Genomic DNA, 19,182 nt, shown 5'->3' with positions numbered 1-19,182 from the left:
GTGTTGACAGGCTAATGGTCCAATGGAAGCCCAAATCTATCCCTACCTGGTGCACAAGTATACCTTTTACTGGTAGTGATTGGATGGTGATAAAATTAGAATTAAATTTGGTTCAATTTTCTTTCACTTTCTAGTGCACGGTTTCTGAAGCTAAGTATAAACCACCCTTCCCCACCCCCCCCACCCCCCCAAACTCACACCTTGCAACAGGCTAAGCTGAGACCAGCTAACCCAGCACAGATCAAACTGGGATTTTCTTCAACTGACAGATTGGAATTAAACTGGGTGGTCCACTTAATGGGGGGATTTTTATGCTCTCCCCCGATGGTGACGTTGGAGAGCAGGTGAGAGCATATAATCAAGCAGGATGGTGGTGAGGGAGCCCTGCCACCTTCTTGCCTCCACCCAAATTAAGCCCGGGACGGGAAGGCCTGTGAACGGCCTTCCCACCCCAGCAACAATTGAGGCCTTTAAGTGGGCAATTAATACCCAATTAAGGGCCTCATTCCACTGCCACTGGAATTAGCCCAGTGCTGGGTGGTTGTTACGACAAGGTGCGAAAGATGTCTAGGGGTCTTTTACTGTCTTCGCCTGGTCTTATTGTCACAGGATTTAATTTTTAAACACACTGTGTTTTGAGCCCTCCCCCCTTGGTGAATCCTTGTTCACCACTTTCCAATTATAAGGCAAAGAAATGAGCATAAACAGGCTTTCTTAGATTTAAAGAAGAAAAGTGAAATTTATTAAACCTTAAACTTAAACTCTAATACAGTCAACGCCTACGGATATACGACACGCCCACGCTAGCATGCACACACGATACACACATAGGGACAGAAAAGAGAGGAAAAACAAAATGGAGAGGTTTGAGGCAATCTCTGAAGAGGGTTTTTTTTTACTGTGCTTCCAGCTTGCTGCAGAGTCCTTGATTGTAGGTTGTCTTGCTTTTCATTGGGACCAGTATTCTTCTTAAGCCTTGTTATTTGCAGGAGACTTTTCTCTCTTGGGGTTCATTTGTCTTCAATGGTTTCCGAAGCTGGTGAGGGTGAGATGACAACAGACAGGAGAGAGGTGTTCTCAGTCCAGGAGAAAAATAGCTTCTTGATTTCAAATTCCTTGTTGGAAATCCAAATTCAAAAGACTTCAACAGTCATTTAGTCATGTAACCCAAACCGGTCCGACCACATCTGTTTATGTATTCGGCCATCTTAGCAGTTAACCTGGAATGTTAACCTTTCCACCTTCGATGTCTGGTAATCAAAAGTCCATTGTGGATTAAATTGGAGCAGGGAATAGCCCCCTTGTTCTGTGATATGCTAATACCTCCCTCCAGCCAAAGTCTCCAATTGTTTTTTAAAGTAAGTTCTTTCTTCACCAATAAAAGTACAAAATCAATGTTCATGTGGCAAAATTAATTTTCCTCATTCTTGGCAGGTGGGTAGGCTTGCCTGGCAGTAGTCCTTTCACCGCAAGGGGAGCACGTCAAGCAAACTCATGCGGATTGCTTGCCGGCTCTGTGGTGGGGATGGTGGGGTGGGGAGGCAGGTCCCTCAGGAAGAGGGACTGGGTGGCCCTCTGCCCTTGCTCCCGACCCCCGACAACCCCCTCCCCCGCGACCTCCATCTTGCGAAATTCTCCTACCTGACTAACCTGAGGTTTGGGTCCACTGCCTCGAGTGAGTCCAGTACTGTCAGCAGCCACCGTCTCTGCTGTGGCGCTGCTCAGTTAAAGAGCTGCCAGCTTCTGATTGGCCAACAGCTCTCAGAGGGCGGGACTTCCATTGCCAGGCTCCTTGATCCCAGGGAAGGCTAACCACTGTCCAATTAAGTGCCTATTTGGCACTTGATCTGGCGGGCCTTCCTCAGAGGACGCAACATCGGGCTCTTGCTAGCGCTTTAGCTGGTGGTTGAAACCCCTGTCGCCCAGATAAAATCTCAGCCAATAACTGAGCCATCATAGCAGCAAGAGGTTTAATGTTAAATATTGCAAAAGCATCATAATAGTAAATCTCACCATGCCTGTTTGACTTGGTTTGTAGAACTCCCAACTTCGAGTCATAAGGTTGCTCGTTCAAAGTTCACTCCAGGACTTGAGTACGTCATTGAGGCTGACACTTTACTGCAATGCTGAGAGAGTGCTGCACTATCTTTTGGAGATATTTTTCCTGTTTAGATAGATGTGGAGGATCCCATGGTATTATGGGAAGAACAGGGAGCTTTCTTTGTGTTCTGGAGACCATTCCTCTCTCAAACAATGTCACCAAAAACTAATGAACAGATCCTTTGTATCATTTGCTTTTCTTGGCATATTGCTATGTGCAAATTGACTGCTGCATTTCCCTACATAACAAAGTCACTTTGAAAGTAATTGATTGAGCATTGTACTTTGGAATGTAACAAAAAATAATATGTTATAAATAAAGTGTTATATAAATGCAAATTCTTTCTTGATTTCTTTTCCCAATACGAGTGGAGAGATGCTTGACTGCTCTTTCTACAGTGAAAAATGAGTTATTTCAGCAATGGGCTTTACTTAGCTAATTGGGGATATTGTAAAATATAATTTCGAATTAGAATTGAATAACTCATTGTTTCACGATTATCTGTCAGGAACAACATGTCAATATGAGGGAAATTCAAAAACATTTCCAAAAAGCTGTTTTGAATTTTTTGATGTCAACAAAATTTCAGTAGGAATTCAATTATATCTAGTTTTTGGTTAGTCACTTTAAGAGTCCAGAGAAGATTTTCTTTAGTTGCAATTACCTCATTAGCATAGCAGGAAAACTTCTTCTTCTTGCTATTTCTAGACAAATCATAAAATCGTTCAGACTGATTTCAATAGAATAAGGAGCCAAGGGGAATCATCTCAAGATTGTAGCAGTGTTGTTAATAAATATCAGCCAAAAGGAAACTTTATATTTGATTTTTTGCTCAAAGGGCCATAATTATCAAAAGCTGTTTAATAAATCCTGATCAACCCATCCAAACCTACAGGAAACTGCCCCCTCGCATCCTATGCAATGTGCTATGTAAAACAATTTGACTTACGGGTGGAAAGGAATAAAATGCTGCTTCTCTTCATCACTTTCTGCTTTGCACTTTACGATATCGGTGATGTCCATAACTAGAGAGAGAAGGGGAAAATATTATTTTTTTAAATACATCCCAAAGTAGCAGAAACAAAGCATTTTACGATCTTTAATGGCTCCTTGAGATCAACAGAAATTTGCAAAACAGATCAATTTATCACCGTATCACATAAGAACATAAGAAATAGAAACAGGAAGAGGCCATTCAGCCCCTCAAGCCTGCCCCACCATTCAATTGGATCATGGCTGATCTGTCCCAGGACTAAACCCCTCTTTCGGGCCTCCTCCGCATTCCCCTCGACTTCCCGAGATTTCAAAAATCTATCTACCTCCTCCTTAAATACATTTAGTAACCTAGCCTCCACAGCTCTCTGAGGTAGAGAATTCCAAAGATTCACCACTCTCTGAGAGAAGAAATTCCTTCGCATCTCAGTTTTAAATGTGTGCCCCTTTATTCTGTAACTATGTCCCCTAGTTCGAGATTCCCCTAGAAGTGGAAACATATTCTCAACGTCTACCCTGTCAAGCCCCCTTAAAATCTTATATGTTTCAATAAGATCACCTCTCATTCTTCTAAACTCCAATGAATAAAGGCCTAACCTGTTTAGTCATTCTTTTGATAAGACAATCCCTTCATCGCAGGAATCAGCCTAGTGAACATTTTCTGAATTGCCTCCAATGCTAGTATATCCTTCCTTAAATACGGGGACCAAAACTGTACTCCAGGTGTGGCCTCACCAACACCCTATACAGTTGTAACAAGACTTCCCTATTTTTAAACTCTAACCCCCTAGCAATAAAGGCCAAAATTCCATTTGCCTTCTTTCTGTGTTTTATGTACTAGAACACCCAGATCCCTCTGTACTGCTGTATTTTGTAGTCTTTCTCCATCTAAATAATAATCTGCCTTTTTATTCTTCCGACCAAAGTGCATGACCTCACACTTTCCCACATTGAACACCAACTGCCAAGTTTTTGCCCACTCACTTAACCTATCTATATCCCTTTGCAGATTCTTTGTGTCCTCATCACAACATGCCTTCCCACCTATTTTTGTATCATCAGAAAATTTGGATACGCTACACTCTGTCCCTTCCTCCAAGTCATTGATATAGATAATAAATAGTTGAGGCCCTAGGACCGATCCTTATAGCACCCCACTAGTTACGGCTTTCCAACCTGAAAAAGACCCACTGATCCCGACCCTCTGCCTTCTGTGTGTTAGCCAATCTTCAATACATGCCAACACATTACCCCCAATACCCTGAGCTCTTATTTTGTGCAATAACCTTTTATGTGGCACCTTATCGAACGTCTTCTGAAAATCCAAATACACTACATCTACCAGTTCCCCTTTATCCACTCTGCTTGTTATATCCTCAAAGAACTCTAACAAATTTGTCAAACATGATTTCCCTTTCTGAAAAACATGTTGACTCTGTTTGATTGCATTATGGTTTTCCAAATATCTTGCTCTTTCATTCTTAATAATGGACTCTAGCATTTTCCCAATGACAGATGTTAAGCTAACTGGTCTATAGTTTCCTGCTTTCTGTCTCCCTCCTTTCTTGAATAGGGGCGTCACATTAGTGGTTTTCCAATCTGCTGGTACCCTACCGGAATCCGGAGAATTTTGGTATATTATGACCAATGCCTCCACTATCTCTGCAGCCACTTATTTTAAAACCCTAGGATGCAGGCCGTCAGGTCCTGGTGACCTGTCTGCCAAGGCTGCAATTATTGCACTCCAGTGTTGTTCCAGCAGAATTGGTCCAGTACAGAGAGAGGCCATTCGGCCCAATGTTCTCCGAATGAGCAATTCATTGAGTGCCATTCCTCCGCCTTCTCCCCGTAACTCTGCGCATTCTTCCTTTTCAGATAACTGTCTATTTCCCTTTTGAATGCCTCAATTGAACCTGCCTCCACCCACTCTCTAGCAGTGCATTCCAGATCCTAATGACTCGCTGCATGAAAAAGCTTTTCCTCATTTCACCATTGCTTCTTTTGCCAATTACGTTAAATCTGTGCCCTCTCGTTCTTCATCCGTTGACAAGTGGGAACCGTTTTTCTCTATCTACTCTGTCCAAACTCCTCATAATTTTGAATATCTGTATCAAATCTCTTCTCAGCCTTCTTTTCTCCAAGGAAAACGTCCCAACTTCTCCAATCTACCTTCGTAAATGAAGTTCCTCATCCCGGGAACCATTCTCATGAAACCTTTTTTGTATTCTCTCCAATGCCCTCATGTTTTTCATAAAGTGCAGCACCCAAAACTGAACACAATACTTCAGCTGAGTCTGAAGCAGTGTCTTATACAGGTTTAACATAACCTCCTTGCTTTTTTTACTCTATGCCCCTATTAATAAAGCCTTGGCTACTGTATGCTTTATTAACTGCTCTCTCAATCTTTCCTGCAACCTGCAATGACTTATCCACAAATACACACAGGTCCCTCCGCTCCTGTACCCCCTTTAGAATTGTACCCCTTTATTTTATATTGTCTCTCCATGTTCTTCCTACCAAAATGAATCACTTCACACTTCTCCGCATTAAACTTCATCTGCCACTTGTCTGCCCATTTCACCAACTTGTCTACGACCTTTTGAAGTTCTACACTGTCCTCCGCACAGTTCACAATGCGTCCAAGTTTCATATCATCTGCAAACTTTGAAATTGAGCCCTGTACACCAAGGTCTAAATCATTAATATATATCGGGAAAAGCAAGAGTCCCAGCACTGACCCCTGGGGAACTCCACTACAAACCTTCCTCCAGTCTGAAAAACATCCATTAACCAGTACTCTCTCCTGTCACTCAGCCAATTTTGCATCCATGTTGCTACTGTCCCTTTTATTTCATGAGCTATAACTTTGCTCACAAGTCTGTTGTGTGGCACTGTATCAAATGCCTTCTGGAAGTCATGTACACCACATCAACAGCATTTCCCTCATCAACCCCTCTCTGTTACCTCTTCAAAAAACTCCAGCAAGTTAGTTAAACATGATTTTCCCTTAACAACTCCATGCTGGCTTTCCTTAATTAACCTGCATTTGTCCAAGTGACTATTAATTTTGTTCTGAATTATTGTTTCTAGAGGTTTCCCCACCACTGAAGTTAAACTGACTGGCCTATAGTTGCTGGGCTTATCTTTACACCCTTTTTTGAACAAGGGTGTAACATTTGCAATTCTCCAGTCCTTTGTCACCACCCCTGAGTCTAAGGAAGACTGAAAAATTATGGCCAGTGCAGCCACAATTTCCACGCTCACTTTCCTCAGTATCCTTGGATGCATCTCATCCAGTTCTGGTGCCTTATCAACTTTAAGTACAGACAACTCATCCAATGTCTCCTCCTTCTCAGTTTTAAATCCTCTAGTTTATTAATTACCTCCTCTTTCACTGTGACCTGGGTAGCATCTTCTTCCTTGGTATAAGACAGATGCAAAGTTGTCATTTAATACCTCAGCTATGCCTCCTGTTTCCAAGCGTAAACCCCCCCCCCTTTTGTTCCGTAACCGGCCCCACTCTTCATTTTACCACCTTTTTACTATTTATATGCCTATAGAAGACTTTGGGATTCCTTATCATGTTAGCTGCCAGTCTCTTTTCATACTCTCTCCTTCCTTCTCTTATTTGCTTTCTCACTTCCCCTCTGAACCATTTATATTCAGCCTGGTTCTCCATTGTATTATACACCTGACATCTGTCATAACCACAGTTCTTCTTCTTTATCTTAATCTCTATCTCTTGTCATCCAGGGAGCTCTGTATTTGTTTGCCCCTCCCTTCCCCTTCATGGGAATATACCTTGACTGTGCCTGAACTATCTCTTCTTTAAAGGCAGCCCATCATTCAGGTACCATTTTTCCCGCCTATCTTTTATTCCAATATATCAGGCTCAGATCTATTCTTATCCCATTGAAGTTCACTTTCCCGCAGTTAATTATTCTTACTCTGGATTGTTCTTTGTTCTTTTCCATAGCCAACCTAAACCTTGTGATACAATGATCACTGTCCCTAAATGTTCTCCTACTGCTATTTGATCCACTTGGCCCATCTCATTCCCACAAACCAGGTCTAGCAGTGCCTCCTTTCTTGTTGACTGGAAACATACCGCTGTAGAAAAGTTTCCTGAACACACTCTAGGAACTCTTGCCCCTCTCTGCCCTTTACGCAACCACTATCCCAGTCATATTTGAATAATTGAAGTCCCCCGTTATAACTACTCTACAATTCTTGCACCTTTCCGTAATTTCCTTGCAAATTTGTTCCTCCACATCCTTCCCACTTGTTGGTGGCCTATAGACAACACCAAGCAATGTAATTGCACCTTTTTCATTCCTCAGCTCTATCCAAATAGATTCTGTCCTTGACCCCTCTGGGACATCCTCTCTCACCTGTAGTGCAATGCTCTCCTTAATCAATACTGCCACTCCTCCCCCTTTTCTTCCTTTCTTATCTTTCCTGAACACCTTGTATCCAGGAATATTTAATACTCAGTCCTACCCTTATTTGAGCCAGGTCTCTGTTGTAGCCACCTCATATTTTCACGTGGCAATCTGTGCCTATAACTCACCAATCTTATTTACCACACTCCACACATCCACTTACATGGACAGTAACCCTGATTCAGACTTTATTACTTTCTTCCTTACTCTAACCCCACCTTCTAACTTACTGTTCCCTACTCTAGTATTATCTATCTCCCCCAGTATTCTGTGCACCTTGGCATTGTTCTCTGATATTACCTCCTGGTCCCTACACCCCTGCCAAGTTAGTTTAAAACCTCCCCAATAGCATTAGCAAATTGCCCCACAAGGAACTCAATCCCTGCTCTGTATATATACAACCCATCCAGCCTGTACAGGCCCCATCTCCCCCATTGCTGGTCCCAAAGTCCCAGGAATCTAAAGCCCTCTCTCCTGCACCATCTTTCCAGCCAAGCATCACCTGCTTTATCCTCCTATTTTTATACTCACTTATACGTGGGTCTGGGAGTAATCTGAAGATTACTACTTTTGTGGTCCTGTTTACTAATTTCCAGCCTAGCTTCCTAAATTCTGACCTGGGAGGAATATGATTGGATACAATAGTCAACTGACCTTAACAATTGCAACAAGTGCAATACTGTCATAATCAAGAATTGTCAAAATAGAAATGATGGAAAGAAGGCATTATTTACAATTTGTGGAGTATTATACTAGATATACTCTTATCATCAGTCATCTTCATAAAAGGACTTTGCATTCCCTAGGGCCCAGAATGCACATTTTTATGTACAATATCTAAACAATAGCATGACCCCGAGAACCCTTAAAGTGTATACCCAGCTACCCAATGGTAAGGCACAACACTGAGAATTCTCTCTTGATATGGAAGCCAGACTGAATAACTAGAGTCTGATAGCTGACTGATTTTGATAGTGGACTATCAATCCCAAGGCATCGCAGGTCGCGAAACTAAATTCAATAAATCTAGTAGTTTGTGGACTATCACCATTAAAATTACCATGAAAGCTCCCGAATTTCATAAATTCCCAACTGAGTGATGTACTTCGGGAAGAGAACTTGCCACCCCTACCTGGTCTGACTTACACATGACTCCAGTCCCCGACTAAAATGTAGCCCCTATCATCTTCTCAGAACAACACTGGAGAGGCAATAATTGCAGTCTTGCCCACATTCTGATGACTAATCATTTAAAAAAAACACTTTTACCAAATGTTTCTCAAATAATGAACAAGTATTGCGTTTAACTGCAATAGAACTTATTTTTTCCTTCCCTCTGTATACGAAAATAATAAAACCATTGTCTCTTTAAACATGGGCCATATGACAGTAGAACAACAACTTGCATTTATATTATGCCTTTAACATACTAAAACTTCCCAATGTGATACACAGGAGCAGTCTCAGACAAAATTTGATACTGAGCCACATAAGGAGATATTAAGACAGGTGACCAAAAACTTGATCAAAGAGGTAGGTTTTGGAGCATATTAAAGAAGGAAAGTGAGATGGAGAGGTTTAGGGAAAGAACTCCAGAGCTTAGGGCTGAGGCAGCTGAAGACACAGTGCCAATGGTGGGATAATGCTCAAGAGGCCAGGGTTGGAGGAGCACAGAGATTTTGGAGGGTTGTAAGAGGTTACAGAGATAGAATAGGTGAGGCCATCGAGGGATTTGGACCAGGAGCTAATGAAGTATGTTAGCTTAATCCTTTGAGGCTAGGCTTGTTTAGGCTGTAAAGTACAGATAGCCTGGACTACTGGCTGTGAAATCCACAGACACTCTCTGCGACTCACCCTGCTTCTGTGTCAATAGTGCCATAATTTATGAGATAAAGTCTCTGCCTACCAAACTGCCAATCATAGTGACGACCCTGGACTGAGTGCCTACCTTTGACATGAGGAAACAATATACATCTCCTGATTTAATTAATCCAGAACAGCTACTCACCAATACTGAATAGAAGCAAACTCTAATGATTGTCAAAGGCACTTGTCAGTGAATGTAACCAACCTAGTTAACTGACCCCCGGAGATTTCTATTGTTTACAGCAATACTGGCAGGTCTAGGACTAAGCTGATATGGATCTTGCCACTTGAGAAGATTAATTAATTACCTCTTGAAATCACTATTGTGTGAGTCTAGAAAAATCACCTTGTGAAAAATTTGACAGACAAACCAACTGGTGGCTTACTTTTAAAAAGGATGAACTATTCGTCCTTGAGCTAACCCCTTATATGTTGACACCAGCAGCAGAAAAACAGAAGTTAGAAAATTCAACCTAGGCAAAAATTCATTTTATTGAGATGAACATTGTGGGTCCCATTGTAGGGCACCTTTGTTTATTGGTTCTAAATCAAGCATTAGATCCCTCATTTTCCTACATAACGGCTTAAAGCCTGTTTGAGGAAGTTGCCAAGAAGACCTGAAAAGTGGCCCGGCCCAACACTGGGTCAAACATTTTTCAAGTGTTCTGCATTTGGGATGTTGCTTCCTGAAATTGGCCTCTGTTGTCTCTGTTTTATGTCATAAGATGGGCACAATGAGGTCCAATTTCTACTTAGTGTCTCACCCTCTCAATGCTAAGTAGATATAGAATAATCCCTCTTCCTCCCTCCCCCATGCCCTTATCCTCCTCTCTCACACATTTCCTCACTCCCTTGCATCCCTAGCTTTCACATAAACTCTCTCCATCTTTATTTCTAGGACTCTGTCTTATTTAGAATATAAACAGAAGTTACACCCTGCAAAAATGACAAATATTAAGTATTATAAGCAAATCTATGAGAACCCTTTGTAGAGTTATGTGAAAGAATTGCCTCAAATATCTCTTTGTTGCACCTTCTCCAAACTACTCCAATAGCTCTGTGTTGCTAAGATTTTCTTCCCATAATCTATTTACTTTGGTTGCCATTTAGGAATCTGGGTCTATTTATTCCATGGAAAGAACCCAGATGTGAGCTGTCTTAAAATAATTAGCTGCTCCAGACAATCCCATGCTGAATTATCCATGAAGAATTTCCAAGCAATGGCCTCTTCATTAGCAATGTCTGGTCATTCAGGAGAATCGTGAGACTTTGTTTTCACAAATCTTGAAGGCAAGAAAATTGCAGGGCTATGGGGAAAAGAGTAGGGAAGTAGGACTAATTGGATAGCTTCATCAAAGAGCCAACATGGGCATGATAGGACAAATGGCCACCCTCAGTGCTGTAAGATTCTATCATTCTATAAAATCTCTTTGATCTTTGCTAGGCTTTGTGGAGATACTTTTAAGAACAAGCATAGCACCAGAAAGTCAGAGTAAAAAAACAACAGAAAGGCTGAGAGAGGGAAATAACCTCTGCACTATTGGCAGAACAGGCAGCAGAGTGAATATATTTCTGCAGAATAGAGTAATGGTTCTTACTGCACTAGTAATCTAGAGGCCTGGACTAATAATCCAGAGCATTTGAGTTGAAATCCTACTGTGGTAGTCTGAGAATTTGAATTCAGTTTAAATCATTACTAATTTCATCCTTATTAGAAACCTTTCTTCTCGCTTTGAGTGCTGAAATGAACTTGCCTCCAAGTAACATTTCCTTGGTTTCTCCAGCTAGAGGAGAAAGGGGACAGCACTGAATCCTGAGAAGGTCAGACACCTGTGGTGATAAGGCAGACAGAAATAACTCCAAAAAGGTAGGAACAGTGGTGGAGGTATGGGGATGAATGGGCAAATAGGAGATTGGGGGTGGGTCAGGAGGACAAATCCTTGCTTTGTATCAGCCCTGCCTTACCACTGGCCTTAATGGTGGTGGTTGGGCATGCTCCATTTTACGAGTCTGAAAATAGTAACATTATCATTGCTTCATCACTATTAAGAAATGTCGGGTGGTTGCATGTGGGAGAATCCAACCAGCACGATACCAGAGATCATCTGCTGCTCCGTTTAATGAAGTTAAGAGGGTATAAGGCTACAATATTAAATTGCTTCATAAAAGCAATCACTTCATAAATGTTTCCAACCTACTTCTCTGAACTGTATCCTCCCTTTCTGCAATGTAAGATAAACAAAACGGCAAAGGTTCGCACATAACATGTGACCGGAATAAAGCTCAGAAATGTAGGATGATGGCTCCTCCCTCAGGTGTCCTGTAGAGATCTTTGTGAAATTAGTTTGGGCAGTCTGAAATTATTTTCTTTGCAGAAAGGTAATCACAAATTAGCACCTGGTAGTATTTATTTGTCGATCACTGTCCAAGGCATTGAATGCAGAAATGGAAAACTCATGTTTGGTGCAGGGAAGGAGGCTTTACCTTAAGAGGTTGGTTCTTAAGTAAATTATTGGAGCTGAGTCCTGTTTCTGGATGGGATTGGGTTCAACTGTGATGTCCTTCGTGCAAAAATCTCCTGTTGACAATCACTTTCAAGGGTTGCACATGAGAAAATGACAGCTTCTGGCAGGTGCAGAACTCTACCCTGAGATGAGTTGGTGCTTTCAGGAGAAGTGGAGGAGGGAGAAGGGGTGCAACAGAACTGGGTGGGGAGAAATAAAAAAAAGACTGGCAAGGAACCCGAGCAATGGCAGTAAATGGAAAAACATTCCATTCCTCAGCACAGTCCTCTCTCACCTTGATCACAGAGTCGTACCTAACCAAAGCATAAAACTGTGTGGAACACCATCCTTTCACAGCAATGGGATTCTTGGAAATGATTTTAATGTTAAGGGCATTCTGTTAAAACTTCCATTTCACCAGCCTTCTATTTAATTTAAACTTCAATTTAATTTAAATTTAACTAACTTAAATTACCCTGACTCAGTGCTGATGGGATCTAGATGTGAAGAAGCTGTGTTGCAACAAGGAACACAGAATGCAGAAGGATGCGCCATCAGATTACACAATATTACACGTTCATCTCAATGTACCAACAGACAATTGACAATGCTCTAGTCAAAGGAAATCAATTCTCTGTCAATCTAATAGCTGTAAAGCAAAAAGCACCATCTTGTGGCAGATCATTAAGATAACATTTAAAAGCCTTCAATAGTGAGGCAAAATTGCACTTATTAAACAATAAACCTCCTTTCAGAGCCACTGTGATTCGATTAAATGAGATGCCGTGTAAAAAAAAGTTCCCAAACTAATGGGATGGAAGTTTCTCCTCTCTGCAAGCTGTAAACATCCTAGGTTAAATAAGTCTGGACAGTCTGAAAGCACTGGATACTGAAAAGATTATGGGTCCTGACAATATTCTGGCAGTAATACTGAACACTTGTGATCCAGAATGAGCCGTGCTCTGAGCCAAGCTGTTCCAGTACAGCTACAACACTGGGATCTACCCGACAATGTGAAAAATTGTCCAGGTATGTCCTGTCAACAAAAAATAGGACATATCAAATCCAGCCAGTTACTGGCCCATCAGTCTACTCTTGATCATCAGTAAAGTGATGGAAGATATCGTTGAAGTGCTATCAAGTGGCACTTACTCAGCAATAACCTGCTCACCAATGCTCAGTTTGGGTTCTGCCAGGCCAGCTCAGCTCTAGGCCTCATTGTAGCCTTGGTCCAAACATGGACAAAAGAGCTGAATGCCAGAGGTGATGTGAGAGTGACTACCTTTGACATCATGGCACCATTTGACCAAGTGTGACATCAAGCAGCCCTAACAAAATTGAAGTCAATGGGAATCAGGGGGAAAACTCTCCACTGGTTGGAGCCATATCTAGCACAAAGGAAGATGGTTGTGGTTTTTGGAGGTCAATCATCTCAACCACAGGACAGCACTGCAGGAGTGCATCAGGGCAATGTCTTAGCCCAAACCATCTGCAGCTGCTTCATCAATGACCTTCCCTCCATCATAAGGTCCAAAGTGGGGATGTTCACTGATGTTTGCACAGAGTTCAGTACCATTTGCAACTCCTCAGATACTGAAACAGTACATGCCTGCACACAGCAAGACCTGGAGAACATTGAGGCTTGGACTGATAAGTGGCAAGTAACATTTGTGCCACACAAGTGCCAGTCAATGACCGTCTACAACAAGTTAGACCTTTAACCATTCTTCCTTGACATTCAACGCATTACCGTTGCTGAATCCTCCATCGTCAACATCCTGGGTGTTACCATGTATCAGAATCTTAACTGGACCAGCCATATAAATACTGTGGCTACAAGAGCAGGTCAGATGCTGGGATTTCTGCAGCGAGTAACTCAACCTTTGACTAACCAAAGAATGTCCACAATCTACAAAGCAAAAATACTCTCCACTTGCCTGCATGAGTGTAGCTCCAACAACACTCAAGAACCTCAACACCATCTAGCACAAAGCAGCCTGCTTGATTGTCACCCCTCCAACTTAAATATTCACTCCCTCCACCACTGGCACACAGTGATTACCGTGAGTATCATCTACAAGATGCACTGCAGCAGCTCACCGAGCCTCCTTCGACAGCATCTTCCAAACTCGCGAGCCTCTACCACCTAGCAGGAGAAGGGCAGCAGAAGAATGGGAACACCACGACCTGCAAGCTCCCCTCCAAGTCACACAGTGCCCTAACTTGGAACTATGTATTCGTTCCTTCACTGTCACTGGGTCAAAATCTGGAACTCCCTCCCTAACAGCACTGTGGGTGTACCGACAACACATGGACTGCAGTGGTTCAAGAAGGCGGCTCACCACCACCTTCTCAAGCGCAATTAGGAATGGGCAATAAATGCTGGCCTTGCCGTTGATGTCCACATCCCATGAATTAATAAAAAAAGTCTCAACCCATTTCCCAGTGGGCATGGACCTAATGCACAATACAGCTCCTTTTGGTGATATTTGGTCCTCATTGGGCAATCTTACAGAGCAGGCATAAATTGGCCACTGTGGGAAATGGAAAAAGTGGTGCATTTGGGGGCAGTATTCTTCTATAGCTGGAGACGAGGAACATTTTTGTGTGTAAAATTAAGGGAGCTTTATTCTGAAACTGAGCTCGGAGAGCTCAATTCTGAAGCTGAAATGAACAGGATTCTTTGGTGCTAAACTCTTTCATTGATGTCAGCATAAATTTACTCTCCTAATTGGTGCAGCAATTTCTTACAATAATATAGATAATGAGATAGATATGTATGCTTTGATTTGCACAGAAAAAAATATTCATTTAGCATGGATACAGAAGAGCTTTACTAGAATGGTACTAGGGATTACAGTTATGTGGACAGGCTGGAGAAACTGAGTAGTTCTCCTAACAGCAGAGATAGCTAAGAGGAGATGTGAGAGATGAGAGTCGGAGACTGGAGATGAGCACGGTGGGATGGGGAGAGAGAGAGGAGCACGGTGGGAGCAGAGAGGGAGAGAGGAGCACGGTGGGAGCAGAGAGAGAGGAGCACGGTGGGAGCAGAGAGAGAGAGAGGAGCACAGTGGGAGCAGAGAGAGAGGAGCACAGTGGGAGCAGAGAGAGAGGAGCACGGTGGGAGCAGAGAGAGAGAGAGGAGCACCGTGGGAGCAGAGAGAGAGGAGCACAGTGGGAGCAGAGAGAGAGGAGCACGGTGGGAGCAGAGAGAGAGAGAGGAGCACAGTGGGAGCAGAGAGAGAGGAGCACGGTGGGAGCAGAGAGAGAGAGAGGAGCACAGTGGGAGCAGAGAGAGAGAGAGGAGCACAGTGGGAGCAGAGAGAGAAAGAGGAGCATGGTGGGAGCAGAGAGAGAGAGAGGAGCACAGTGGGAGCAGGGAGAGAGGAGCACAGTGGGAGCAGAGAGAGAGAGAGAGGAGCATGGTGGGAGCGCAGAGAGAGAGAGGAGCACGGTGGGAGCAGAGAGAGAGAGGAGCACGATGGGAGCAGAGAGAGAGAGAGGAGCACGGTGGGAGCAGAGAGAGAGAGGAGCACGGTGGGAGTGGAGAGAGAGAGAGGAGCATGGTGGGAGCAGAGAGAGAGAGGAGCATGGTGGGAGCGGAGAGAGAGAGAGGAGCACGGTGGGAGCGGAGAGAGAGAGGAGCATGGCGGGAGTGGAGAGAGAGAGAGGAACACGGTGGAGCTGTAAACCGTGGCGCGGAGTCAACTTCCCTTTGGCCCCTTTATTCCCTTCGCCCACTTGATCCTGGCCGTCACATGGGACTAAGTCCTCTTAATTCAGGCTCAGGCTGGGTGTTTGGGATATCGGGGTTACAGGAGAGCCACCCTCCACCTAATCCACCGGCTACAGTTAATGGCTTAGTACAAAGAGGAAGAAACGCAGTCCTTTCTTTAACTATCAATTTACTTTATTCACATTGTTGTACAATGTAAGAATAAGGCTTATACACTTGGTTAGGCAAAAGCATGCAACTCAAACTGGGTTATACAGTTAATAACAAAGCTAACTAGAATTGATAAGGACACCCACTAGGTTCCTCTGACCTTTCCCTGACTTAGTCACAGAAAACAAACGATAATACCCGAAAAAGGGGAGAGCTGACGCTGGCCAGGCGTTCCGTTCTCTCTCTCCTTTACGTCGTTGCCGCGTTGCTCACGCAGGGTCTTCCACTTCCGCGATGGTTGGTCTCCAGAGTTTCTCGCTGGCTTGATGCCCGAGATTCTCGATACATATTCTCTTTCTCATCTCTTCAAAACTATGCTGTCTCTTTCTGGTTAGTTTAAGCCTGCGCACCTCATTCGTATCTTCTCCTTATTGGCCCAGGCCCAAAGACCCCGGTATCGCACCGTGTCCAAATAAGGCTCTATTCCTGAGATATCTCCTTTGTCTCGTCACATAAATTAATTAGTTCAAACTGGTATTTACAGGCACAGGCCAGTGTCTGAGCTCAGGTTACTATAGTTCACAAACAATCCAGCAGTTTGTAACAGATTCTGTACTTCTTGCAGCCCCTGACCAACAGAGCGGAGAGAGAGAGGAGCACGGCGGGAGCAGTGAGAGAGAGAGGAGCACGGCGGGAGCGGAGATTTAAAAAGTGCACCAAAAGCCCAGACTCGGAGACAGAGACAGAGCGAGAGAGAGAAGAGCATGGCGGGACGGAGAGAGAGAGAGGAGCATGGCAGGAGCAGAGAGAAAGAGAGGAGCACGGCGGGAGTGGAGATTTAAAAAGTGCACCAAAAGCACAGAGTCAGAGACAGAGACAGAGTGAGAGAGAGAAGAGCATGGCGGGACGGAGAGAGAGAGAAGAGCACGGTGGGAGCAGAGAGAGAGAGAGGTGCACGGTGGGAGCAGAGAGAGAGAGGAGCACGGTGGGAGCAGAGAGAGAGGAGCACGGCGGCAGCGGAGAGAGAGAGGAGCAGGGTGGGAGCGGAGAGAGAGAGAGGAACACGGCGGGAGCAGAGGGAGAGAGTGGAGAACGGCGGGAGTGGAGAGAGAGAGAGGAGCACGGTGGGAGCAGAGAGAGAGAGGAGCACGGTGGGAGCAGAGAGAGAGAGGAGCACGGCGGCAGCGGAGAGAGAGAGGAGCAGGGTGGGAGCGGAGAGAGAGAGAGGAACACGGCGGGAGCAGAGGGAGAGAGTGGAGAACGGCGGGAGTGGAGAGAGAGAGAGGAGCACGGCGGGAGCGGAGGGAGAGAGGAGCACAGTGGGAGCGGAGAGAAAGAAAGGAACACGGTGGGAGCAGAGAGAGAGAGAGAGAGAGGAGCACGTTGGGAGCGGAGAGAGAGACAGGAGCATGGCGGGAGCAGAGAGAGAGAGGAGCATGGTGGGAGCGGAGAGAGTGGGAGGAGCATGGCGGGAGCAGAGAGAGAGAGAGGTGCATGGGGGGAGCGGAGAGAGAGAGGAGTATGGCGGGAGTGGAGAGAGAGAGGAGCACGGCGGGAGCGGAGAGAGAGAGAGGAGTACGCTGGGAGCGGAGAGAGAGAGGAGCATGGCGGGAGTGGAGAGAGAGAGAGAGGAGCACAGCGGGAGCGGGGAGACAGAGGAGCAGGGTGGGAGCGGAGAGAGAGAGAGAGGAGCACGGTGGGAGTCGAGAGAGAGAGGGCATTGCTGGAGCTGAGAGAGAGAGAGGAGCTCGGCACGAGCAGAGAGAGAGAGGAGCACGGTGGGAGCAGAGAGAGAGGAGCACGGTGGGAGTGGAGAGAGAGAGCACAGCTGGAGCTGAGAGAGAGAGAGGAGCACGGTGGGAGCGGAGAGAGAGGAGCACGGTGGAAGCGGAGAGAGAGAGAGGAGCACGATGGGACGGAGAGAGAGAGAAGAGCACGGCGGGAGCGAAGAGAGAGAGAGGAGCATGGTGGGAGCAGAGAGAGTGGAGCATGGTGGGAGCGGAGAGAGAGAGAGGAGCCCGTTGGGAGTGGAGAGAGAGAGAGCACAGCTGGAGCTGAGAGAGAGAGAAGAGCACGGTGGGAGTGGAGAGAGAGAGAGAGGAGCACGGTGGGAGCGGAGAGAGCGAGAGAGGAGCATGGTGGGACCGGAGAGGGAGAGAGGAGCCCGGTGGGAGTGGAGAGAGAGGAGCACGGCGGGAGTGGAAAGAGAGAGAGCACGGCTGGAGCTGAGAGAGAGAGGAGCACGGTGGGAGCGGAGAGAGAGAGAGAGAGAGAGAGGAGCATGGCAGAAGCAGACACAGAGAGAGAGGAGCATGGTGGGAGCAGAGAGAGAGAGAGGAGCATGGTGGGAGTGGAGAGACAGAGAGAGGAGCATGGCGGAAGTGGAAAGAGAGAGAGCACAGCTGGAGCTGCGAGAGAGTGGAGCACGGTGGGAGCAGAGAGCGAGAGAGAGAAAGAGAGGAGCATGGTAGAAGCAGACAGAGAGAGAGAGGAGCACGGTGGGAGCAGAGAGAGAGAGAGGAGCACGGTGGGAGCAGAGAGAGAGAGAGGAGTACGGTGGGAGCAGAGAGAGAGAGAGGAGCACGGTGGGAGTGGAGAGAGAGAGAGGAGCATGGCGGGAGTGGAGAGAGAGAGTGGAGCACGGTGGGAGTGGAGAGAGAGAGAGGAGCATGGCGGGAGTGGAGAGAGAGAGAAGAGCACGGCGGGAGTGGAGAGAGAGAGAGGATAGCATTTACAGAGGCATGGCTGCAGGACGACATAGATTGGGACCTGAATATTGAAGGGTACATGGCATTTAGGAAGGACAGGAAGCTAGGAAAATGTGGAGGGGTAGCTCTGTTAATTAATGATGGTATTAGTTCAATAGAGAGGGATGACCTATGTTTTGGAGACCAGGATGTAGAAGCAGTTTGGGTAGAGGTGAGAACTCATAAAGGCAAGAAGTCACTTGTGGGAGTGGTGTACAGGCCACCTAACATTAACCACACTGTAGGACGGGGTATAAAGGAAGAAATAATGACAGCTTGTCAGAAAGGTACAGCGATAATTATAAGGGAGTTTTACCTGCAGATAAACTGGAAAAATCAGATGGGCAGAGGTAGCCTAGATGTGGAGTAGATAGAATGTTTTTGGGATAATTACTTGGGATAATTACTTGGGATAACTATTCTGAAGCCAACCAGAGAGCAGGCTATACTGGTATTGTACAATGAAATAAAATGAATTTATGACCTCATAGTTAAGGCACCCTAGGTAGCAGCGATCATAATAAGATTGCATTTTACATTCAGTTTGAGGAGAGAAGAGTGGGTCCATGACTAGTATTTTAAACATAAATAAGGGCAATTATGAGGGCATGAAAGCAGAGCCAGCCAAAGTGAATTGGCAAAT

General features: G+C 45.1%; 1 protein-coding gene across 3 annotated transcripts in view; it reads right to left on the bottom strand.

The window, feature by feature from the left end:
• LOC137375787 (dedicator of cytokinesis protein 2-like) overlaps positions 1-19,182 on the bottom strand; it is a 690,449-nt gene that overhangs the window by 569,934 nt on the left and 101,333 nt on the right. For all 3 annotated transcript variants that reach the window (XM_068043220.1, XM_068043218.1, XM_068043221.1), the window contains exon 11: positions 3,051-3,126. In XM_068043220.1, the coding sequence (XP_067899321.1) occupies positions 3,051-3,126 (76 nt within the window). The remainder of the gene's footprint in view (positions 1-3,050; positions 3,127-19,182) is intronic.

This window comes from Heterodontus francisci, chromosome 12, assembly GCF_036365525.1.
Source record: "Heterodontus francisci isolate sHetFra1 chromosome 12, sHetFra1.hap1, whole genome shotgun sequence".
NCBI classification, from domain to species: Eukaryota; Metazoa; Chordata; class Chondrichthyes; order Heterodontiformes; family Heterodontidae; genus Heterodontus; species Heterodontus francisci.
Note: the sequence above shows the minus strand (reverse complement) of the source record. Positions and strands in the feature narration are given on the sequence as shown.